We start from the raw sequence: 26,024 nt of genomic DNA on the forward strand, positions 1-26,024 counted from the left end.
ACCAGGAATAATGCTCATCTTGCATCTCGGAGTAAAGGCCAAATGCTGATGTTTATTTGTGTGAGGTTCATATTTTTGTGTATGTATGCATGTGTTTATGCATTTATGTTGAGGCACATTTGTCCCCGTGTGTGTGTGTGTGTGTGTGTCTGTGCTGGGACCTCTCCCAGCTGCTGGACAGAGTGGCATGGGTTTGTCTCTGGCTGTGGTTGTCAGACTGTCCCAGTGGTATGAAGCCTGCTGCTTTATTGGGCAGGCTAAACTGCTGAGGCAGGGCTTCTGCTGGCGCTTTGAGCTCTGCCAAAGCCAAATGGAATTACACAACAGATTTAACCCTTAGTCGTATGTAGTGTTCTCTTAAGAGGAACTGAGTCTGTGGGAATCTACTGGTTTGTTTGTTTGTTTGTTTGTTTGTTTGGTTTTTTTTTAAAAAAACAGACAGCTGTAATATAAGGTTAAGCCACAGTACAAGTTTTATAAATTGAGGATCATGTGTTAAAATGATACTTCTGATTTTGACTTCTTAACAAAATCTTGTGTTCAGGGTTTCCTTCAGGTTTTTCTCTTCCCAGGTCTTAAGTTCAGGTCTTTGCTCCAGCAGATGAAGCACTCTGCTCTGCCCCACAGTGGTCAAAGCAGGTTACTGCTTCTCAGGGGATCAGCTGTATGGTTATGTTAAACTGGAGAGTATAGGCATGCATTCTCACCACAGCACCGTACATTTAATTGGAGTGTGTGGATCAAGGGAAATAAAAGAAGGCACATTTTCACACTCTCGTGGGTATAATATTAAAAGATTTAAACATTTGGATTGCTTCATACAGTAAAAAGGACACAAAATAAATGCCATCAACAAAGTGTTATTTTCCTTTATCTCTCAGGACATATTACTGCACATTACAATAGCACATTGTAATTGTCTTATGCAATCATAAAAAGACTCTTCATTTTGAATCACTCAGGCCCAGGGTACATTTCAGAAGTCAGAACAAGATGTCATTATATTACATTATATTATGGTTGTAAAATAAAATCAGCCTCTTGCATGAACCTTTTTATCTTTTCCTTTTGGGTTATTTCTAACTTTTACAAAGAGGTTTAAAATACACCGTGATGAGAAATTATTAATCGATTATTATCTGATTCAGCCCATTTCACGCTACTGTTTCACAGCAACCAAACAATTTTTACAAACATTCAGCTATAAAAATAGACTACTGTATGATATTAATTCTTAAAAACAGCAACAGCCACATCACCATTTTTTCACTTCATACATGGCTGAATTAAAAAACTATGCTTCTGAATCTCAAAATCTCCAATTTGTGCTTAAAGGTAAAGCAGGCTTGTCAGTAGCAAAAGTTTTTCCAAACAACTTTTGATATACCGTATGATATATAATAAAATGCAGTTAGGTTGAACAGGCAGTGCTAATGACACTGTTTACACAAGAAGCATAGCTTAGCTTCTCACATTCAAAGTCAAATGGAATGGTGAACTCTGTAAAACAAGTAAATCAACAGCGAATCTCCAAAAGCAGAAACAATATAACAGTTTGCTATAGAGACTTATTAAAACTACAAACCAAAAACATTCTGAGACTATTTTCACTTGAAAAAGTCATTTGCAACCACTTAAAATCATGTATATTATGATCCATTCACTCTTTACTTTATTAAATATTTAATATCAGTTTTTACTCTCACCAATCAGACACCTCCATAAAGTCCTCCAGTTCACTCATAGCTATTATATCACGAGGATTATATTGCGAGTGGGCTGAGTTATCATTTTCACAAACTGAGCTTCCTGCAAGCTGGCTGTTTGTGTCACACTCTGGGAACGACTCATATGAGCCATGTGTGCTGTAAATTGTGTTATATGTTTTGTCTTTGTCATTAACCGTGTCCATGTATGGGGTCTTCTCTGGACTGTAGCGATGCCCTTCAGAGTTTTGTCCCAGTTCAAAAGCCTGATGTCCAGGCTGCTGGTTCTGGTGGAGAGTTGCAGGAACCTGCGACTTGTTGGGATGCAAGGAATTGATACTTGCAGGCTGGTAGTGTTGGGGATAACCGTGGGACCCTTGATAAAGCACAAAGGGTTTGCCAGCAGGAAAAGTCTGGGAGAAGGGCTGTTGCTGGGACTTGATCTGCATCTCAGGCTGTGGGCATGTTTGCTGGGGTTGAGGTTGTGAGATGCTCTTGCCAGACTCGCGCACATTCAGTTGGATATACTTTCCTGTCTGTGGGTCAAAGAAAGTCTTCTTTTTCACTTGAACAGGCAGGTCCACTACAAAATACTGACCAGAACCGGGGTCTTGCAGCACCTTGCGCTGGGTCAGAGGGTAGGCCTGGGGATAGCTTGACTCTACATGATACTGTGTCACTGGAGCTGGGTGGTGGGCTTGGTGGAAAGTGGGAGAAGAGGGAACATGAGCAACAGTCTTAGGAGCAGCAGTATGGGAAGCAGGGCCAGTAGCATAATGAGACACACCAGGGAGGGAAACGGCGGCAGTATGAGGGATAGAAATAGGACCAGTGGCATGAGGGGAAGCGTGGAAAAAGTGGTGTTCTGTATGGGTGGAAGGCAAGCTGGACCCTGACACAGGAGCATTAGCAAGGGAGACAGGTGAGGAAAAATGAGGGGAAGCCATAGCATGGCGATTAGAGGATCGTACCTCAGTGGATGAAGAGGAACGAATAGTGGAGACATCTTTCTCAACTCCAGAAAGGCTGTCTGCACCAACTTTGGACAACTCTTTCTTCATTCTCCGGGTAGTTAGCCTTTGAGCCCTCCGTAGGGCTTTCTCGCTCTTTGGGGGAACAGCTGGAGGCTTGCCCAAAGAACGGGACACATCACTGCTGAAGCTACATGCTGATTCTGGTCTCTCGTAGTCATAAAGACCTCGTATGTCTGCAAGGTCTGCTGCACTGGTGGCAAAACTTTCCACATCTTCAGACATATTGCTGATAAGAGAGCGTGAGTCATCTTCCTCCATAGCAATGCTTCTCCTGGAATAGGGCCTATAATGAGGGATAGGGGCTGAGTGATCCTGTGGTGAAGATGCTGACTGGAAAGTTGAAGATTCACTGACAGCAGTGAGTCTATTTAAACCTGTGTGATGCTGGACAGGAGTTCCAGCACTGTGTCTTATTTTCTCCTGTCCTTCCTCTCTTTTCTCTAATCCCCTGTCACTGGGTGAACCCACCCGGACATCGTCTCCAAAGCTCTTATAGAATCGTGGCTTAACCGATTTGGTGGAAGCGGAACCTCTGAAGGTGTTGTCCTTTACTCTGAACATTAAGGGCTTGACTCCTAGAGCAGGTGAGGAAGTGTTGGATCGGGGCAGAGATGGAGCTGGAGATGCAGGGGCATGGGGTCTATAAGATCTCGTGTGGGACCCGTGGGACTCAGTTGACTCATTTTCTGATAGATTGTTTCTTTGTTGGGAGGGTGAAGGGGAGCATAGTTGCCTTTCTCTTTGTTTTGTCTCTGATTCTGTTGAAGTAATGGCATAGTACTGGAGAGCATCCACCTGTGCTACTCTTTTTTCCTCTCTCCGATTATCTCTCACCTTCTCACTGTCAGCTGTTACCTTTTCTTCTTCCCTCTTGTTAGCCTTGATGTTATTCTCTCTTTGAGCTAGCATGCCTTCTTTTTCCACTCTCATCTCATTTTTCAGTGCTTCTTGGCTGTTTTCATGAAGTTTAGGTCTCTCGTTGGCTTGCTTTTCTTCCTTTATGATGTTTACTCTTTCTACAGCTCTCATTTCTGCCTCCCCTGTTTGAGTTCTCATCCATTCTTCCTTTTTCTGCCTTTGTCTCTTTTGCTCTTCCATTTGTATCTGTTCAATCCTTTCCTCTTCTGAAATATGCAAAACTTTATCTCCTTCTCTTGGTTTTCTTTTATTGTCTGCCTCAGTATTGGCAAGTATCTTCTCCTCAATCTGTCGTTGTTCCTCAATCAAAGCTGCTTTCCTCTGTTGAATCTCCTGAAATGCTCTCCTTTGTTGCTCTCTTTGAGCTACTCTCATCTGTAGCTCTTCTTCTGCAGCTCTCTGTAGCTTTTCTTGTGTAGTTTTCCTCTGTTGCTCTTCTTGTGCAGCTCTTCTTTTCAGTTCTTCGGCAGCCCTTTGTTTTTCTTGTGCTACTCTCAGTTGCTCTTCATGCACAGCTCTTCTTTGTTGCTCGTCTTGTGCAGCTCTCCTTTGTTGCTCTTCTTGTACAGCTCTTCTCTGTTGCTCTTCTTGTGCAGCTCTCCTTTGTTGCTCTTCTTGTGCAGCTCTCCTTTGTTGCTCTTCTTGTGCAGCTCTCCTTTGTTGCTCTTCTTGTGCAGCTCTTCTTTGTTGCTCTTCTTGTACAGCTCTTTTCTGTTGCTCGTCTTGTGCAGCTCTCCTTTGTTGCTCTTCTTGTGCAGCTCTTTTTTGTTGCTCGTCTTGTGCAGCTCTCCTTTGTTGCTCTTCTTCTGCAGCTCTTTTCTGTTGCTTTTCTTGTGCAGCTTTCATTTGTTGCTCTTCTTGTGCAGCTCTTCTTGTAAGGTCTTCAGCAACCCACTGTTTTTCTTCTTGTGCTATTCTTAGTTGCTCTTCATGCACAGCTCTTCTCTGTTGCTCTTCTTGTGCAGCTCTCCTTTGTTGCTCTTCTTGTGCAGCTCTTCTCTGCTGCTCTTCTTGTGCAGCTCTCCTTTGTTGCTCTTCTTGTACAGCTCTTCTCTGTTGCTCGTCTTGTGCAGCTCTCCTTTGTTGCTCTTCTTGTGCAGCTCTCCTTTGTTGCTCTTCTTGTGCAGCTCTTTTCTGTTGCTCGTCTTGTGCAGCTCTCCTTTGTTGCTCTTCTTCTGCAGCTCTTTTCTGTTGCTTTTCTTGTGCAGCTCTCCTTGTAAGGTCTTCAGCAACCCACTGTTTTTCTTCTTGTGCTATTCTTAGTTGCTCTTCATGCACAGCTCTTCTCTGTTGCTCTTCTTGTGCAGCTCTTCTCTTCAGTTCTTCTTCAACCCTCTGTTTTTCTTCTTGTGCTATTGTTTGATGCTCTTCATACACAGCTCTTCTCTGTTGCTCTTCTTGTGCAGCTCTCCTTTGTTGCTCTTCTTGTGCAGCTCTCCTTTGTTGCTCTTCTTGTACAGCTCTCCTTTGATGCGCTTCTTGTGCAGCTCTTCTTTTCAGTTCTTCTGCAGCTCTCTGTTTTTCTTCTTGTGCTCTTCTTAGTTGCTCTTCTTGCACAGCTCTTTTTTGTTGCTCTTCATACACAGCTCTTCTTTGTTGCTCTTCTTGTGCAGCTCTTTTTTGCTGCTCTTCTTGTGCAGCTCTTTTTTGCTGCTCTTCTTGTGCAGCTTTTCTTTGTTGCTCTTCTTGTGCAGCTCTTTTTTGCTGCTCTTCATACACAGCTCTTCTTTGTTGCTCTTCTTGTGCAGCTTTTCTTTGTTGCTCTTCTTGTGCAGCTCTTTTTTGCTGCTCTTCTTGTGCAGCTTTCCTCTGTTGCTCTTCTTGTGCAGCTCTCTGTTGCTCCTCTATTCTTCTGTTCTTCTTTTCCTCAATTTCTTTCATTCTCACTTTTTCTTCTCTTTGTTCTGCTCTAATATCCTCTTCTTTCTGTTTGAATTTTGTTTCTTCATCTGATCTCTCTGCTTCCCTCTGCTTCTCTCGCCTCTCCTTGATCTTAATAGCTACGGCCTCACGCTCTTTTGCTCTCCTCTCCTCTTCTCTCTGAGTGGCTCTCCTCTCTTCTTCAGCCAGAGAAGCTCTACTCTCATCCAATATATGCTTTATTTTCATGTCTTCTTCTCTTTTTATCTCTTCAGACATGAATGCTTGCTCTTCTTCTAATTGTTTTTTCGTACGCTGCTGCTTTGCTATGATTATTCCATGCTGAGTTTCAAGACTTTCTTCTTTTAGTTTTTCTGTCCTCTCATCGTCAGTCTTAGGCCCCAGGTCTTTATTTTGATGTTTTTCAAATCTCCCATCTTGCATTTGTTGGGTAAAATTTTCTTTCCTGTTGCGCATTTGCTCCATGGTTGGATGTAGAGAGTCGTTAACTACAAAAGATGATGTTGCTGGTTGCAAAGAATGACTATTTGGCTGACAAACGGTTTGATCTTCTTGGTATCCCTTTTGGGAGCCAGCTTCAGATATTTGTATTGTCTGAGTTTTTGGTGAATGGTTCCTTTCTTTGTGTTGGGTATATTTTGCTGCATTGTCTGCCGGGCTTTTCTTCACTTTGGAATCTTGTCTTTCTTTTTCTCCCAGTTTGAACATCCCTGTTCTTTGATGCTCTTTGTCTGTGATGGGAAATACTAGTAGTTTGGGTACTTTATTCACCTTAGCACTCATTTCTGTCTTATCTGGCAAACTTTTCTCTTTTACAGAGTTCTCATGTGGGTCAGTAGTAAACACAGGACGTCTGCTATGACGGGTCTGTATTAGTGGAAAGAATCCTTCCTTTTTGTTGGGTGGGTATTCCTGAAAAGTATTTGCTTCTCTGTCCTCTGAAACAATTACTTTTAACCTTGCATAGTCTGCAATTGCTGATATCTCTGGTGTTGTGGATAGCTTTCCTTTTGGTTTTGTTTTAACTTCAGGTTTTTCTTGAAATGTGCTCTCCCTTGCTGGGAATGAATTTCTTGAACTTTGTCTTTCGGTTGCCGATACAGTGGAGTGGTTCTCAGTTTGTTTTCTAATGTGATTAGCTTGTTCTGCCTTAGCATTTTCATTATTATTCCATCTCTTCCTAGATCTGTCTGTCTGTTTTGATTCTAGCTTATCTTCTGCGTCCCAATTTTTCCTTTTAGCATCTTCATCTTGAACTGTACTTGAATCGGTTGTTTTTCTTTTACTTTGATCCACAGTGAACACAAAGGCTTCAATCTTTCCTTCATTGTGTGTTTCATTGCTGGCAGCTGTTCTGTTTGGTGGTAACCCTGGAAGTCCCCTTCCCTCTGATGCATCTCTATCAGTTTTGCTATTGTACTGTGGCTCATTACTGGTTTCTGTTATCCCTTGTACTTGAAAGTAGTCTCCATTTGCTTGTTGTTCACTTGATTCACCCACCAGTTCCTCACATTTCTTTACTTTTTCAAGCTCTTCATTCTCAGATTGAGTATTCTCGCTTGTTGCATTGTTGCTATTCTGTTGATTGCTAAATTTCAGCGAATCAGACAGTTTTCTAACACTGGACAGCACATGTGTGTCATCAGAACTAGATCTCTCAGTGCATGCTTGTTCTTCTGTGCTTAAAGTGATAACTTTTTCTTGGCAACTAGATGATGTAACTTCTTTCTCTTTATTACCTTGCACTCGATCAAATGGCAAAGTTGCACCATCTTCTTTTCCAACTATCGCCATGTTATCCGTCTCAGTTACTGATGGTACAACTCTGATGGCGATGCTGTCAATGTGCACGTTATCGTTCTCTTTTTTATTATCCCTGATTTGGTTGTCATTATATTGAAATTTGTGTGATCCATGTGTGTTTTCATTTTTGAATAACTTGTTGGAAGGACTGGTGTTTAACATTTTTGGAACTATAGAGTCATGTTTGTTTTCCTCAAGTAGCGGTGCTGTTTTGCCATCTACATTGCTGATGCTGGCCTGATTGTCCACATTTGTCATATCTTCTTTCAGAACTTGCTTAGCGACCTGCTTTATCAGCATTTCAGCATCATTCATGTTGTTGATTCCAGTGTTCACTGTTGTGACAGCTAAGTTCTCATTGCTATGAGCTGTTTGCACTTTTTGTGGATTTTTCTCTTCATCTGTCCTCTCTCTTAGCATTTTATCTGTGTTGTCATCCTTTCCTTGTCTTGCTTTTATGTCCTCTTTGTGGTGAAGGGGTTGAGTTTCACCTGGCACTGTATTTTTAGCGGGTACAGTGATGGTACCTTTTTTGGTCAAGGTTTCTGGCTGTGTTTCCCCCTGAGGTTTTGTATTCATAGTAGAACCATCCTGCTGTGGATGTGTCCTTTCCTGACACATCTTCATATTGTTCTTTACTGCTTCTGAGAGTGGTGTTTCTTGCACATTTTCAGGATGACTTTCTCTAACAAATTTAGCCTGATCTTCTGTTTCCTGCGTGTTATTTTTCTTTATGACCTCATTTGAAGATGTGTTTCTTTCAGTTAATTCTAGACATGAGTTGGGAGAACACTTATCCAGTTCTGAACTGTTGTTCTCTTTCTCTGTTACATTCAGATGGTTTTGAGCATTGTTATTCCCTTGACCAGTGTTCACAGTTGGCTTTCTTTCGTGTACAGTTACCATTATTCCCATAATCTGCAAGCTATGATCAGCTGCAGGTTCTTTTTTCTGACCAAAGACAATGTTTAGTGAAGGTGCTAAGTCTACATAAGTTTCTTCTTTACTTTCAGCCTTTTCTGTCATCACAGGTTTGGAGCTTGCAGCATTGACACAGGTGGTGTCTGCAGGATCTTCTTCCTTTTTGTTGGGAATGTCAGCTTTTATATCTGAAGAGTCTTTACCTCCATCTTTTGGTTTTCCAGATATTTCTGCATAAACTGCTTTCTGTTCTTCTTGGTTGATCGTGAGTGGCTGCTCTTTATTTTGCATTGGTTTGGACTCCAGCTTTTGATTTTGTAGCAAGCATTCAGTTGTGCTCATGATATTATGAGTGGTGGTTGCTGCAGATTTAACTGGTATAGTAGCAGAGCTTGAAGGTGAAACAGACTTGACACGGTCCATCTGTACTCCTAAAGATCCCATCTGAGGTTTCAGTGTTGCATTACTGGGCATTATACTTTCATGCTTTTTAGACGCCTCCTGCGATGGCGGCCTCTGTCGTATCTTAACTGTCTGACTACCAGCTAATTGCTTGGAAGAATTTTTGGATATGAATCCATCTCGTATAGCACAGCCCTTTTCTTTAATTGCTGAAATTTCCTTTTCAGCATGAGCTTTTATCTTGGAAGTCAGAATCTCTTGCTTGGTCATGGCTCTTTCTTTATGAGACAGTGATTTGGGAGGCATAAAATGCTGATCTTTACTTGGGCCTACATTGTGCTCAGCTGACTTAGGTTTCCTTTCATGGGGTAGCAGTTTCACCCAATCAGAATCTCTTTGCTGTGAAACCTCAGTGTCTTTCACAGGGGTGCATTTTTCCAATTTTTCAACACTGTTGTCCTTCATGTTATCGCTAACAGTGTCAAAATTTGCTCTGTTTTTTACATTAGTTACAGAATAATTGGCACTGGGTAATTTGGATTCTTTGGCTGACACATTGTAAACAGGCTGACTTTCAGAGACTTCACTGGATTTAAAGCCACCTACTTCCTCTATATTTTTTTGGTTAGCTGTGATAAATCTGCTTGTAGGACTGTGTTCTTCTGTTGATTTCTCCTTATTTACTTTCTCAACTTTATTAGGAGGTAAAACTTGCTTTTCATAAGGACCATTTAATAAGACATTCCCTGTCACTGATGAATTGTTTTTGTCTGTTGAAATTCTGTTAGTACAGCCATATTTCTCTCTCAGATGTTCATAATCATCACTGCCTCTGCTGGATTGATCATTGTCTTTTCTGATAACTGTTTCTTCCTGGTGACGCTTTTGAACTTCCTTATCTTTCTTTAAGTAATTCTCTTTTTCATTTATATTTAACTTTAAAGGAACATCGTTCTTTGAAGTGCCATCCTCTTTTATGATGATGGCATGTCTGCCTTTCTCTTTTTGCTCACATCTCATTTTCTCTTTTATTTTGGCTAACTCTGCTTTAGCTTTAGCTAGCTCGGTCTTGACTTGCTTGACTTTATCTGGCTCACTTTTGACCAGTTGTGCAGCCGTTAGTTTAGCTGTGAGTTTAGCTGACATTTCCTGCATGCTTTCTGCTTTTATAAGCTCTGCTTTAGCTCGCTCCTGCTTTGCCCATTCTGCTTTTCCAACTTCAGGTTTAGCATCTTGCGTTGTGCTTGTTCCTGTTGTAGACTGCTCTATATTCACATGAACTGAAGCTTTTACTTCCTTTGCTTTTCGGAAACTCCCAGCTTTAATGTGGTCTGTTTGGATCTTCTCCACTTCAGCTACATTTGTCTTCACTTCTTTTGCTTCAGTTTGCTGCTCTTTTGCATGCTCTGTTTTTTCCGCCCCGGCCGTTTTTACATTAACCTTTTCTGTTCCAGATTGTTCTGTTTCTGTCTGCTCTTTCTTAACTTGTTCAGTGGTTACCTCCATTTGCTGGACTTGTGCTACATTGATCCAATTTTCTGTGGCCTGTTCAGTTTTAGCTTCCTCTATTCTCGTCTGCCAAGCCTGCTCGGTTTTTGCCAGTTCAGTTTTTATGTGCTCTTCTTTTAGCTTCTCTGTTTCAGCTCGTTCCGCTTTGACCTGCTTACCCTGCTCCTTTTTAATGTGCTCAGCTCTTGCTTCCTCTGTGATATTTCTTGGCTCATCTCTTACCTCGTGTACTCTGGTTTGTTCAGCCTTTGTCTGCTCCTCTCTGGCAAGCTCTGGTTGTTTTTTTCTGAACTGTCTTGTTTGTTCTCCTTTTATCTTCTCCTCTTTATTTTCTTTAATATGTTCTGCTTGGGGTTGTTTCCCTCTCTCCTCCTTTATTAGTCCTGATTTGACCCGCTCTGCTGCGTCTTTCTGCGAATCATTCTGCCCTGCTAAAATTAACTTAGAGGGTTCTGCTTTAGGCTGCTCCACTTGAGCCCCCTGCTGAACTTTTGCCACCTCTGCCTGGGTGTGGTGGGATTTTATATGTTCTGCCATGACCTGTTTAGCCTTGACCTCAGCAAACTGTCTCTCCGTCATCTGCTCTGCTATTTGGGGGGCAGATGTTTTGTCTGGGTTAAATGAATTAATGTGTATATTATGTTCAGACTGTGGTTTCACTTCTGAAGGCTGAAGACTCTGGACCTCGTGTCCCCTTGGAATTTGCATATATTGTTTTCTTTGACTTGTTTCACCCATGCCTATATGTTTGTCTTTAGCTGAAGAAAACATCTGATGGCTTATACATTCATTGTCATTATATTTGTTATAATCCTGTTTAAAATAATGATCTTTCAAATCAGTTTTCTCATTACATCCAGAATGTGTTTGAAGCACTCTTTTGTCCTGGTGACTTTCTTGCCTTGTCTTTTCCATTAAAGTAGCTGTTTCTTGTTTCCATGGAGAGATAGTTGCATTCATGCTGAGCTTTTCTGTATCTTGGCTGTTTGTCTGCCTCCACTTATCCTGTAAGGAGACATTACTGTAATCATGTTTGTTGTGTTTGAGCTGCTCACATTTCTCCACCTTTGTGAATAGCCTTCCCACTGTTTCATTAAAAGGTTGTTCAATGTTTGGCTTGCTTATTAAATATTCTCCACTTTGATTGTTGTCAGCATTTAGCCTTGGTGTTTCTGTAGCTGAATAAGGTGTTTTATGTGTGTATAAAGCCCCTCCCAACGTTCCTACATCAGCCATAGTATCCTGCCTATAGGGAGCAAATGATGCTAAATCTTCATGGAGATTCTGTCCATTAGCCAGCTTATTGCCGGTGTAGTTTTCAGGTAAAAATCCAGTAAACCCAGAGTGATGAACCATCTGGGCTTGCATCTGAGCTCTATGGTAATCGCTTAAAGAGTATTCTGCATATTGGCCTGTAGTTGCCATTACAGGTTGAGAATTTGACATTGTAAGTGACAGTTCTGGGATGCGATACTGGTTCATAGCAGCATTTGTCCTGCTGGATTCTTGTAGCTGTGAAAATTGAATTTCTGAATCTGGAAATTCAGGGATATCTATCACAGTATCTCTAGACTCGTGCGTTGGTGGCTGTTTGTTGTTCTCAGACGTCTCCGCTGCTTTAAATTTGGTAGGACTGTAGGTGCTTTTTACTCGTTTTCTGTTGTCTTTGAGATTGAAGAGCAGACTCGTGGCTCTGGATTTGTAGGTGGACATCCTAATGTCGGGAGTCACACCCCTGCTTTCAGCTCGTACTGGAGAATGCTCTACAGGTTGAGGAGAAGTTGCATAATGTTGGAGATCAGAAGAAACAGCTTCTTGATGTGCATGGACCAGAGGTGTCAGCAGCTGGCTGATGTTAAATGGCGTGGTGCTTGTGTTACTGCCAATAGCGTTAGGTGCCACTGTTACTGCATTATTGCCAAGACTTACATTTTCTTTTCTGTAAAGTACTGTTTGTTGGTTTTCTGTCACTTCCGTAGTAATATTTTGCTCTGCCATCATTTTGATTTTCTGCTGGAGGGCTTTGACAGAGCTGATGGTGTCCCTCACACGTCGAGACATCTCAATGGTGGGTGATGCAGTCGATGGGCGATGGGACGGAAGCCTGTTGGTTCCCACACTCTGGCTTCTTTTTCTGTACGGGTAATTACCTGCCAACTCTGACTCACAGCGTTTCTCCACAGCTGAAGCGTTCTGTAGCACTGTAGATGTCGAGGTGGAACGTGGAAGAGATGGTGAAATCATGGGTGCCAAGTTACTCCTTGGCCGTCTGATACCTGTATAATGACCCTGTGGTTGACCCATTTGTGAAGGCTCCTTGTACATAGGTGTCTCATACCATTTAGCGAACTCGGAACGGTGCATAAAGCCTGAGATTTGTCCTTGCTGGAAGGGAAACCTGTTATGGTCCCTCCACACCTTGAAGGGACTAAACTCGCTGTGTATAAAGACATTAGAGTTGCAGTTGACCTGTGTGCACATGCTCTGTTTATTGTGTGAAGATCTCATAAAAGAAGATGCAGAACTGTGAGACACTGCTGCTACATCAGATCCAAAGGAGTGGAGGTTGTTGTCTCCATATGAGAATGAACCAGAAGAGGGGAAATGACTGCTGTGAAAATTTTGCTGGTATGATGTAGAGAATTCAGAAAGTTCCCTCTGGATACTCATTAGAGCTGATTTGTCCCAGCTCGTCTCATCTTTCCACTCTCTGATTTTGTCATCCATTCCTACTCCATCCCTGTTTCGCTCAGAATTAAATGCTCTGATGAGAGAGGAAACTCTGGAGTTGCTTTTGCGTTGCTGTGAACTCAACTCTGTGGCTCCATTGCTGAGAAAGTTGAGCCGTTCCTCCTTTAAAGATGTTTCCTTTTGAGAGGTTTCCACAACGGAGTGCTGGAATGTGGCAGAAATCCTCCCCTGTGTCCTTTCTCCATGAACCTCCCATTGTGGATCTCTGTGAATCTCACCTCCATACATTCTTCCATGGCTCCAGTCCTGTCCATACTGCTGCACCTTGAGGCTGAAGTTCTCACGTGCAGCTCTCTTAAGTTCTTCCCTTTCTCTGTCCTCTCCGTCCTCTCTGTCCTGTCCGCTCTGGCTAAAGGCCAGCTGTCTGTCTCTCTGAGTGCAGGGTGAAGACAGACTTAGGTCTGAGTCATTATAAACAGCTTCATCGCCGATACAGAGACTCCTGAATGCCCTGTCTGTCAGACTGCAGACCTCACGGTCATTCTCATCCAAGAAGGACCCACCGCTGGAGGTGTCGCTGTAGCCTCCATCGCTGTGCCTTCGATGCCCGCCACTCTTTCGGCCAGAGCGGCGCTTCTCAACGGAGGTCATGATGCAGAATTGCAAACAAAAATGTCTGCCTTCAGTTGTTCAAACATTCATGCAAACATAGACCTCAAAATTACACACTCTGCCTGCTGCTGGAGCTGCTGCACCCAGAATTTAGGGCCCTGGGTCAGGATTTTGTAAAGCCAGTAGCTCCTACGGCATCATGCCATTTAGCTGGCCTGTCTCCAAAACAATCCCAGAGTTTGTTGTTTTCCTAGAAGAAAAAGGAAATGGGAAATAGGCTAGGATGAGTGCTGTAATCCATCACTGTATAAAACACAGTTTCATAACACTATTTTGCTCAATTTATTGCAAACTTATCCAAAGACTAAAATATATACAATATTCCCTCCTATGTCATTTGTTGTGGTGCTTAAGTTTTTGGTTGCTGGTCTTGATACGTTTAAATTTTCTTTTGCATTAAGCCACAATGTACTGTATGTGGTTCTGAAAACAGCGCTGTAAATCCTTCCACTCAATCACCGTGACCTTCAGAGATCAGAGACATGTTGTGAATAAAACTACACTGTTGCTAGGCGCGGCGAAGACAGCCTCACGTGAGTTATTTAGGGTAATCAAGATGCATCTGTACAAATTTAGATGGGCACGCATGCACCACAAATTGACTTCGCAGTGCAAGACAGAAACTGAGTAATCAGAGCTTGAAATGAGCACATAATGTCACATTTTCAAGTCACTAATGCTGCTGATCTTCAATCAGCCTGTTTCCTGTCTAGTCAAAGAGGGAAAACATCTTATTAGGACTTGTCAAGTGTGACACTGAAACTTTTTTTTCTTTACATAGGGGGTGAAAATTAGATTATAATATCCTTAAGCATAGCTCTTACTATTCTGGGATTTTACATGTATAAATTACCTAATCTACTGCCAGTAAAGTGCATAATCTGTTATCGATTTTTTCAAACAAACTATATGTCATTTAGACTCCTTTAAATTATCATTAATTACAAAGAATGTTCTTCTTTCATAAATAAACATGCAAAGCCTTAATCTAAATGAAACTCAAAACATCCAAGGCCACATGTAAGATCTAAGTAGTAGAACAGCTGACACAGAAGCTTTACTTTTCCTATTATTTACACTCATGAACTTCTTGTGGTGGGCTTCAAAATTCACTAAACTGAATTAGAAAATATATCCACAATTCTACAAATCACAAACCCTGGGTTATATATTAAAATATAGTTTAACATATCTGCAATAATGTAGTTTGTTTCTTCCCGGCTGCAGGATATAGGTGAGGTATCACATTCTTCTTCTGTTGTACTGTAAATGGGTAATATCATGGGTATATTTTGGTTAAATACTATGCAGCTGCCAAGCAGCCATCACCTTGCTCAGAGTACTCAGTGGTTCATTAATATCTTTTGACCTGGAGGCTATCCATCTGATACACATCTATAACACAGTTACTCACCACACTGCTGTACTGACCGACTACATCAGCATCTAATAAGAGCGACGCAGAAATAAAAAGAAGTTTAAAACTATAATGCAACACGTTTCTCTATTAAGCAAAAAAAACAAAAAAACAAAAACGCAGTAGCTTGAACAAGGCCACATGTTCCATGTCTTTGCATTGTCCCAGTACACTCACAGCAAGTATCTTCTTTCAGTGTATTAAAAGAAACATTGAGAAAACGATCAAAGCAATTAAAACATTTTAGATTTTTGTTTTCATCCCAGTCTGTCTTGACTCAAACAAAACATTTGGTATATAGAGAGAGACTTCTTAAAAAAGAAGCATTAAAGACGTGCACAATTTTGATAGCCATCCCTCATTCAGCTGCATTTTTTTTTTTTTTTTTTTGCAGTGGTGTCTTGTAAAACTGCCAGCTTGATTTCAGCCCATTCTTGCATGTGACAGGTTTATTTTTGTGCAGTGACGGGTCTCCAGCTTAAACCTGACACCAAAGATGACTCGTTTTCAGATGGGACTCCAATCCAGTCCAAAGGAAGACTGAACAGGAATGTCTCTGTACCTTCTCAAAGGATAACAGTAAATGTTTGCTGATGTCAGCAAGTTTCAGTGGAACAAAACCAAATTCTATAAGTGCAGCTAAACACTGCACAGTAGCTTCAGTAAGTCAATTTGTATTACCTTTTTACAAATGGGATCAGAGATTTTCTTATCTCTTACCTTTCTTATCTGTGTGAAAATCATTGAAATTCCAAGCTTAAGAGTAATGTTATGTACATCTGTTATGGTCATGTTTTTTGGGGGCATTTTTCATGTATTTCTTTCAAATATGAACAAGAATGCACACTGAGATTCTTGTCTTACCTTTGAGTTTTATATTCCATAATTTGCGCCTTGTTGTAAACTCCTCAAAAGTGTTTCATCTCTTTAAAAAAGCCTTTGACGCTGATCTGATCTGTCCCCTCTCACAGCTTCAGCTCTCAGAAATCCAAAAAACCCCTCTATGTAGTCCACTGTCAGGTCTCTGAGCCGCTAGCAGGACTCGGGGCTGGAGACTAGACAGAAATAGAGGAGTTGTCCCAGGGAGAGTGTCCACCATGGGGGACCAGAATGAGGACTCGGGCTAGCATGTGGGTCTGTGAAATCCTTTGGTGTCGAGTGTCAGATGGATGAAACAAACAGCCTCTCAACTATTTATAAATCTGGACAGCTACTATTGGCCATTAGCAGCCAGAGCTAACTGTCAGTAAACTGGAAACGTATTGCAAGTTTGTGAGGAGGTTGCAAGATCTAAACCAGGAGAAAACACTAATTTCCTGAGGATGTGCTATGGTGCTGAGTGTTTGGGAGGGTGTATGGAGGGGCTGTAGCTTGGGTGCCCTTCTGGGAGACAGAAATAACTTGATTGTGTTGCACTCAAGTGCCACCTTCTTTGTTGAACAGAACTGACAAGCACTATATTGAGTGTCAACAAGTGGCCTCCGGCCACTTTGCTTGAATGAAGCTTCATGTTGGAGACCAAAATGAGGGAATTTATTTTTCTATCATTGTTGGGCTTTCCCCCCCCCATCTATTTCCTTTTATTTTTTGTTTGACACATCATGTCTGAGAGGTTAATTTTAACCTGAATTTTCACTTTATTACAGTACTCAAACCATGGCCCGTCTAATCTCCCTGACTACAGCCTCACTCAACCCCCAGCAGAAAAGGCCATAAGGCAAAGGAAGGGGAGGAACTGTACCTCCCCCTTTCACCCCCATAGCTCCTTCCCCTCCTACAGCATGCTGCTATAATAGGAGATTGCTGCAGCAGATAGTTTCCTGGGATTCTTGGCGGGTGCAGGGCTGGCCTGACAGGATGATGGACACACACACATGGGCCTTAATGGAGACGCACTCCTCCGCACATGCCCACACACATACACAGATGGTTTTACGTAGAGCTCACTAAACTTTAGGAAAGGCTGATGTAATCCCTTTTTAACTAATCTCTTTCCGCCCTTCTAAACAGACTCCACCCACACGCCCTTCTCATGCTCTATTTTCCTCTCCACCCTGAAACCAAGTCAGTCGCTGACAATCAGCTGTATGTTCCACTCATATCAATAACAGATGCAAGTTGCTGTCATAAAATCTTGTTTTGCTATTTACTTTTGGGCCTTTAATCTACGAGTACGGTCTTTTAAAAAATTGTTTTGATTGATAAACTGTCATTTGTAACATGCCTCAGTAAGAATAATCTGTATGTCATAAACCAAAAGGCTCAATTTCCCCACTTAGGTTAGACATGATGCCACTCACATCAGTTTCCTGCTCACTAAGTCCCTCTAGTGGGCAAATTTAGATTACAAAACACCCAGTTTTTACAGTTCTGTGCAGAAATGTGGACTTTTGATACAAACCTCTCAAGTTTTTGTACAATGCAGCTCTCCAGCTTTGCTTCAGAATAGCTTTATTGAGAAGCTGCCGGGGACTGTGAGCATTGATCACAAACGCTGAGGATGCTTTTCCTTCTGCTGAGTAAGGGGGAGCAGAGCTGTGGTTATGTGGCAAACAGCAGACAGGCACATTACTCGCTGCATTAAGATATGCTTTGTTTGTATAATCTCCATCCAGAAATGAGCCTAATTGATTCTAATTGATTGGGTTATTGGTCAGCTTCGCTGCAGGAATTAAAAGCAGAGACGATACTTTAGCAGGTTGTTTTGGCCCTTCACTGGACATAGGCCTGAATTCACTTTATGTCTGACTTTGGGAGCTAGGTATGTAAATAGTAAAAATTTAGTGTTGCACCTAATGTCAAGCAAAAGGAGCTGCATGTATGGATGACTCTTTCTTGAGTGTACGGCCTCTTTCTGTCTTATATTGTCTGCGTGCGTCTGTGGATGGGTGCATGTGCGCAGCGTCTCCCTGTTTCAGGACATTTTTTCCCCACATCCCTGCAAAAATATTTCATTACTGCAACAAAAGAAGCCCATTAACTGCACTGTAAGAACAGAGTTCAACTGCTGTCCCCCGTATTCACCATGTTTGTCTGCTTTTCTGGCCACTCTCCAGCTAATTTGATATAACAATGCTCCACAAAACCGCCTCAGGACTTTTTTTAGGTGACAGAAAATTATCAATGATGCCACATGCACAGCTGAATGTCAACACCAACTTGACTTGTTTATGAAATATTAAAGCAGTGAATTATGGGCACCATGCAGAACTTAATGATGATCGGAGTCATTATAACTTCAGCATCCTTTGTTTTGGCTAATGATTAAATTCCACAACTGCTGTATTCAATTTTGGAGAGACTGAATGTGTTTTTCTGTGTCTTTTGTATGAGTTGGCCGGATTACGTCGTCCATACTGGTACATTCTGGAGAAGAAGCTGGTTTGTATAAGGATATTGTGTTATCATTAGCCGCCATGTCACTGGGCTCAACATATTTGCTCTGGAGCTCTCTCATGCACTTAAAGATAAAGCATTATATGAAGGCGCAATGTTTTTGGTAATAATATTTGGGCCATTTTTAGATCCAGGAGAGCAGTCGCTACATAATGCAATATTTCTATACCTGCAGTGTTTTATGATATCAAATATGTAAAATTAAAAAAAGGGCCTCCAGTTGAAACTTTTGTCTAAATTTGGGGATTTTCTCTGAAAATGTAACACGAATGTTGCATGGGTTCATAGAAATTAAAAATCCTACCAAAAAGTCTTAAAGTCACAATCAGTAAAAGATTCACTTTATTGGTATAGTTTTCAGATATTTACAACATGCACACATAATGGTGTGAAAAAAAAGAAGAAAAAGATGATCTGTGTACAACCTGGCACGACTTCTGACATTATCTCCCTCTCCTGTGTCACCAGGGTGTCGCCTCATCAATTATTGAACCACTACTTCATGGTAATACATAATTTCTTATCAATTATTCATGATAATGTGTGTGTAGTTTACTTAATTGTGTTATTGACTATCAAAAGTAATTTCCTGAAAATCCTCAAGGACGCAAATTGAATCAGCAACTACTGGTTGTGTGCACTGCGGTTAAGTATTCTCAGTCTGATCAGTCGATCTTATAGTCAAGAGTCATTCTAGTGAGGGGAGATATTTAAGAATAATGAATCAACAAATATATTGCCCGTGATAAACTACGTTGTGAAGAGCCCTGAGGTGATGACAGATGATATTTTTTCAAATGTAAATCCAACATTAACAAATAGCATATATCATCTTTAATGGGGTTTATTAAAAATAAAAATAAAAAAAAGGCTCGCAGAGAGGAGGGGTGAGCGCAAGCGTTCCTAAAAGTAAATAAATAATAAGAGTCACGAATGCTCTCCTCTCCCAGCTTTAAAGGAAGCTGATAAATAATGTATTAGAACAGATGGCTGGAGCGAGAGGCAACAGGAGAGGAACATGAGCGAGTACATCTTTAATTGTTTTAAAGAACATGTCACAACAGGACTGGTGTGTTCCCTGTCTGCTGGCACTACAGATGTGCTAACAGAGTGGAAGGGACAACTGCCGCTCTCTCGCTGAGTCTGCTTTAGCCTGCCTGGGGTTCACACATAGTCTAGCACATGTACACATTTACACTTAAAATGCCTGATTAATATTAAAGTGCACTTTCACTTTTAAACTCAAAAGAATGAGAGGCGATTGCTTGACCTGATGCCATAAACAATATATTGCCCAAAATCCTGCAAAACTCTTCACTGTCCTGCCAGCCATTTGCACACTTACAGTTTACATGCATTAATGTTTACAAGGTAACCACCAGACCTCCTAATGAAAATGAGAGGAACAACATCAGGATTATTTAAATTCACATTATCAAATATGTCTTTGTCGCACACATATTGTATCTATGTAAGTCCATCGAAAGAGTCCAAGAGCGCATGAAGACAGATAATAGATCCAAAAACCACAGTTGTGCTTTTATGAGGGAACGAGGCCCCAGTTACTGAGCATTTCTCACAATCATAACTTACTGTCAAATAAATAGTTAAATGTTTTCATCCACACAGTGTGATATGAGAAAAGTCCGTCCCAGGCTGTTTCTGGAGTCAGTCATTTGTGCTTAGTTTCTCATACAGCCAGGGTCGAGTAGTTACAGCAGGCACAGTCACACAGATTTAGAGTATCGGTACATCCACGTTTGTGTCCAGCGCCTTCACTTTTTCTCCAGTGGTTCCTTAGGGCAGTGAGGGTGCTTGTCAGGACTGCTGCCCAGGACTGGGACCTTGGAGGCCAAGGTGGGACTGGAGCTATCTCCCCCTCTTCCGACAGCGCCTGACACCTCAATGGGAGGACCCACCGAGGGTCTTACCACCCCAGCTGCGCTCACGCCGACTCCTGACAGGACTCCCACGCTGGCACCTGGTCCGGTTGCTGCACCAAGCAGGTTAGCAGACTGCAGCACTGCCTCAGAGTGCTCACGGGCCTTCATGCGCAGGGCGGCCACACTGGCTGTGCGGTTACCCTGACAACCATAGGGTGGCAGGAAGGACAAGCCCATGGGGTCCGAAACGCAGCACGAGCACAAGCCATTACCTGAAAAATGAGAATCAGTGGAATTTGTGATAAGACAACTTAAAAAATAGATCTTCATCATCTTTATTACCATCTTTATTCATCAGTTAACAAAAATCATATTTACCTTTCAGAGTGGCGACCTGCGAGAGAGCCTGGGCATAGGTGGCAGAGTTAAGGAGGGTGCCTGGTAAGCAGGATGGAAAGAAGGGACCACCAGGACCCACTGTCCTGTTGATACTGGAGAGAGAACAAATACTTAATTAAGTATTAGGAATTACTTAGTACTTAAATATCCAGGTATAACTTTAAGCAGACAATTTATTCTAGTAATATATATCTAGAAATATCTACAGCTATTTCCAAAATACACTAATGAATTAGAATTATTGACTAACGATATGGAGCTTTCTCCAGAAGTTAATGTTGGCTATCAGAGTTTTGAAGAAAAAAAAATTCTAGTCTGGCCGACAGTGCTTCACAAATTTCCCCTTTAACAGGACGCTGTTTCACTAAGATAACTGTGACGACGGTCGTCTGTCTGTCTCTTCTCACCTTGGCTGCATCTCCAGTGGTTCTTTCTGTTTTCTGCCCTGGTCCACTGGGGACTGAGAGTTGATGCTGCGAGATGGAGGAGTTCCCTCACTCATCTGCTCTTTCCCTCCTTCAGGGTCCGAGCTCCCTCGCTCTGTCTTCCTCCACTTTGCTCTGCGGTTCTGAAACCAAACCTGCATTTGACAAAAAAAATAATATTAATTAAAAATGTGAAAAAATAAAAAAGTACAACAAATTAATTAAACCATAAATTAAAACTGGAATTCTAAAATGGGCCTAATGACACATCAATAATTTCAGTTTAATTCCTTGGATTTAGGCTTGTAATCTAACTTGCGTAATATTGAGAGAAATTGAAACTACATTAAATATATATATTCCCAATTTTTGAAATCTTGTTAACAGTAAAGTTAAAAGAAATATTCCCTACTTCCTTTGTTCTGTGACCTCTCTTATCAAGTGGCATTTGAACCTGTCAAAGCAATGCTCTGATTTCCCACAGTCCCTGACTTAGCCCCAAAACCTTCAGCATCCACAGAGCTGAGAGCACATATAGCCAAGTTCTGGTATCTTAATCGAATGAAGGTCAGTGCCTATAACAACATTTAATTGAGCAATTTTTCATTATCATATTTTAATGACTTCCCACTGACAGTTGTGCTGCCCAAGAGAGAGGCGGCAATGATGAAGTCGTTTATTTCCCTATTTAGTGATTGTTTGACAACATCAGATTCGATTAGGACTTGGTTCTAGCAGGCATTAATCATGATGTGTGAATGGAGGTTAGAGTCGGTGTGCATGTGCTCTGCATCCCTGCTATTGTACCGGGGGTATAAATGATGTCAACAGCCAAACAAAACACATGCATTCATTCGGCATAAAGAAAGGACAACATTTTGGTGGCAGGACAACAATACAGCCGATGGACTTATCTCACCCCTGCACCTTCCAGCTAGAAGTCGCGCCCCCCCACACACACCCATCTCTGAATGGGCTATAATTGCTCCATTAATCTCAATTTGCGGCGTGCTCTTAATGCGGGGGAGGCCCATTGACACTTTACACACAAAAAAGAGGGGGGGCAACAACACTACAACAGAAAGGAAATTTATTTTCTAATAATAATGTAAGTTTAATATCCCTGCATACTGCGGTGGATTCATGTTCAGATTTAATAATAGGAATGTGGTAATCGGATTAGGAGGGGAATAATTTGTTTACAATCCCTAATTTACAGCGCTGGATTCCATTATCAACCCAGCCATTGGGTTTAAGCGATAGTAAGATGACCCTGGGGAACAAAAGGCAAACTATTATATTTCCCACAATTAGATCTGCGCGCACAACAAAACCCAAAAGCAAATCTGGAATGCAGGAAATTACATACAGGACACATAACTTAATTACATCTGGCCAAGTTTATAACCGCGCATATGTGCAGGGCAGGAGCGGAATATAAATTGGCACATTTAAGGTGCATGCTTGCCCATTTTTTCTTTTATGTACGCGCGCGTGTGTGATAGGATCAGGGAGATAGGAAAGGGGAGTTGTGGAGGCTACGGACTTTGCCCTCTTTTAAAACACGTTTTTTCTCTCTCTCTTTTCTGGCTGTGTCACGAGAACGAGATCTGCGCGGATGATGTATTCCTACCTCAGAGACGCGGACAAATTAGTGAAGAACATTATCGCTGGTTAATTATGAATGACCGATTAATCAAGCTAATCTAATATTCACCATTATGTTGATGTTATTAAAGTGCATAGCCGGAATGACAGAGTGCCTTAATTTACCCTCTCTTGCATGGTCAAACGTGCCCAGGACACACCACTGCTGCAGCCATACCTGCACCCTGGCCTCGGTCAGGTTGATCTTCATTGCCAGCTCCTCCCGCGTGAACACGTCCGGGTAGTGGGTCTGGGCGAAAACAGCCTCCAAAGCCTCCAACTGCACATTGGCAAAAAACAGAGGGCAGACTTTTAATTATTAAAATGATTTGCCAGTTGATTTGAATATAAGCAGACTATTCTCTTTCTTTCTTTCTTTCTTTCTTTCTTTTTGTAAAGAGACATAGTGAATAACGCTAAATAAAGATGTCAAAGATTAGCCTGTAATTGTAAGTACTTACAGTTAAATACACGCGTGACAATCCACAATTATAATAAAAATAATCAACAGATCTTTCGTCGTCTTCTATTTTCATATGATTTTATGGCATCATTGCCTCTGGGCTTTTGGAAATAAATTTGGGATAAAGGTTTTATTTTTATTTTATTTTTTATGTCTGTGGTGAATATCAGGGAAATTCCCCCTGCCTTAAAATAGAAAACTTGCCCAACTTTGTATTTATTTCCTCCTCCTGTTGAAAGCTAGAGCGCCCTACACCTGCTTTGCTTTAAGAGAAGTTTCAGCTAGGCCCATTTCTTTTTCTCTGATTTGCATATAGCCTATATATATGTGTGTATTTTTTTTTATTTGTTCTGGTAAATAATTACCTGTTGCAAAGTAAATGTTGTTCTGTTTCTGCGCTGTTTCCTACGTAGAAATCCATCGTCAAAATCAGTTGGGGCGTGGTTGCCAAATCCGCCTGAATTCACTGAAAAAAGAGAGAGAGGGAAATTGGAAACAATTCAATCACTTAAAAAAAAAATAATAATAATAATAATACTGCTTTAATAAGGAGTTAATAACTTCATGATGTATTTAGGTAAGTTCAGTGATAAAAGTGATAAAAGAAAGGCTATAAAAATACAAATATTAGCCAAAGCAGGCACATTTTGTGTTTCCATTAGTTGCATGAAACATTGACGTTAGGTGTCTAAGGGGAACCATGGCGGACTAAAAGCCATGACACCCAACATCTGTGCCCGGGACAAAACGCCCCTTCTGCCCCGGGGCCAAACCACCAGCTCTTCTCACCAAAAGAGAGCAGAGAGAAAATCAGACTTAACCCTTTACATACATACATGAATTTGTGTGGGGAAATATACCGGCTGCTGTTTTGGACTTGTATAAATATTACCAGAGATGCAATAAGCAACCAACAATTTCAAGTTAAAATTTGAAAAGAGTGTTTTACATGCGATATTCAGATTCACAACCGAAACAGTTTGACTTACCTAGTTTTAGTTACATATTACCACGACATAAAAAATACATTTTATAAGTCGGTGTTGTTTTAATTAACAATTACTAACAACACATTGTGTTAAATGATTATATTATAATGATTTAGAGAAAGTAATGATAAATTCGGGCCCATTCTCAAGTCTCCGACAGCACACACACACTTTACGCGCAGAATCACCGCGCGCTGTCTAAACATCACAAAAGTTTACAGAGAACAACTTTAAGAGTAACGTTAGAAATAATCCGTAGCTGGAAAAAACAGCGAGACAGCGAACTTACGCGTGTTGGAGCGACAGCACTCTCCGTCCAGCTGAGGTGGACAGTGGAAGTAGAACATCTTTGCGCGCTTAAGAGACTCCGAAACGGAACCTGGAACAAAGACAAAAGTTTCAGCTTAAACCCACAGACCTAGAATAATGCAGATTTGTGACGGGAGCAACAAAAACACTCTTAAACCGTCAGCAGAAGATGCGGAACCGCGCGGGATTTGGCGAGATTCAAAGTTAATGTGTGAGAGCATCCTACCTGCGGTGAGGATGCTGATGTGAGTGAGTTAGCGCTTCGGAGAGAAGTGGCTGCTGCACTTCCACCGACTCTCTGCCTGGGAGTGTCCAGATCTCTCTGTCTCTCGCTCCCCCCACACTCTTTCTCTCGCTCCTGCAAACACACACACTCACACGCACCCCCACACACTACTCACTTCTCTCTCTCTGTCTGTCTCTCTATTTCTCTCTGGGAGTGTCCAGATGTCTCTATAACTGTATAACTGTCTACAGAGTGTTAAGGCTTTCAGCTAGTGTCGCAGAATCTCACGCCTAATTGGTCCTAATCGGATTATCACGGCTTTGTCTTTCTCACCCCCAACCCCTGGTGTGTGTGTGTGTGTGTGTGTGTGTGTGTGTGTGTGTGTGTGTGTGTGTGTGTGTGTGTGTGTGTGTGTGTGTGTGTCAGAGAAAGACAGAAAGGAGGAGAGGAAAGACATACCCGGGGTGGCAAACGGCAGCTCTGCTCTGGTGCCAAAAAAATTCATCACAAGTGATTGTTATTCCAGAGTCAAGCATATTCCCTAACCATAAACATGCACACATACCCACTGCACTTTTTATTTGGTTCTTTCATATATTAAAAAAAGCAGGATGACTGCTTTTGGGTTTTAGATTGACTGTCGGGTGGTTTAATTGCTCGTCAGGGTGTGTTAGGGGGTCCACTTTACAAGGGTTTGCGCATGTAGAACACTCACAAGGCCAAATTTTTGATTTTGTTCACAGCAAGGGGTCCAGCGATTTATTTCGCTTCCTCAGATAAATGATCTGCTGCGGGACCCTTTCAATTAGTTTTAAAGCGCATCTGGGACGGCAGAGCGCAGACGCCATGCGTCTCTGAGGTGGAGGCAAAATGAGGCTTCGAGAAGCAGCTGAAATTTAGAAGAGGAGTGCGGGATTGGACTAAACCACATAAAGTGCAGAAAATCCCTTCTAATGGCGCGTAATTGGTTCTGTAATATCATTACAGGCGGATAATGGCCAGTTACAGGGCCCCGCGCTATTAAGGGTTTCCCTGGCGTGCAGCGTTTATGTTATTAAAGGGGGAATATAATGATATTTTAGTTATTAAATGCGCGTAATTAATTTATGCACCACTGAAAATAAAGTTGTTATTATGACCTCGGTGAGGTGCGTGGAGAAAATTGAAATCAAATAACGGTTGATAACTTTATCCCAATATTTGGTCTAGACAACTCTTGACAAGAGTGCAGGCCTTAAGTGTGTGTGTGTGCTTCCTGTCAGCGCCTTTCCTCTCCATCCTCTGATGATTGCTTAAAAGACTAAATGCAATTACTCCTCATCTCCGTAGGTCG

General features: G+C 41.7%; 2 protein-coding genes across 3 annotated transcripts; both read right to left on the minus strand.

Annotated features, from left to right (window-relative positions):
- Positions 1-787: 787 nt before the first annotated feature.
- Positions 788-16,281, minus strand: lg13h10orf71 (linkage group 13 C10orf71 homolog). Of its 2 annotated transcripts, XM_085369953.1 has the most exons (3): positions 15,819-16,281; positions 2,678-13,727; positions 2,308-2,403 (listed from the first exon to the last, which is right to left on the minus strand). In XM_085369953.1, exons 2-3 carry the CDS (start codon positions 13,514-13,516, stop codon positions 2,383-2,385), a joined length of 10,860 nt encoding a protein of 3,619 aa, XP_085226079.1. In that variant the 5' UTR covers positions 13,517-13,727; positions 15,819-16,281; the 3' UTR covers positions 2,308-2,382. The 2 variants fall into 2 exon arrangements, with proteins under 2 accessions (XP_085226077.1, XP_085226079.1); XM_085369951.1 differs by having other exon boundaries at positions 788-13,727.
- A 3,844-nt stretch (positions 16,282-20,125) lies between these two features.
- On the minus strand, positions 20,126-24,503 carry drgx (dorsal root ganglia homeobox). The gene is made up of 6 exons (XM_085369454.1): positions 24,446-24,503; positions 23,533-23,633; positions 22,883-22,984; positions 21,040-21,212; positions 20,612-20,724; positions 20,126-20,505 (listed from the first exon to the last, which is right to left on the minus strand). Exons 1-6 carry the CDS (start codon positions 24,501-24,503, stop codon positions 20,126-20,128), a joined length of 927 nt encoding a protein of 308 aa, XP_085225580.1.
- Positions 24,504-26,024: the final 1,521 nt, after the last annotated feature.

This window comes from Diplotaxodon limnothrissa, linkage group LG13, assembly GCF_057381915.1.
Source record: "Diplotaxodon limnothrissa isolate DT_005_m linkage group LG13, D_limnothrissa_male_GT1.1, whole genome shotgun sequence".
Lineage (NCBI taxonomy): Eukaryota > Metazoa > Chordata > Actinopteri > Cichliformes > Cichlidae > Diplotaxodon > Diplotaxodon limnothrissa.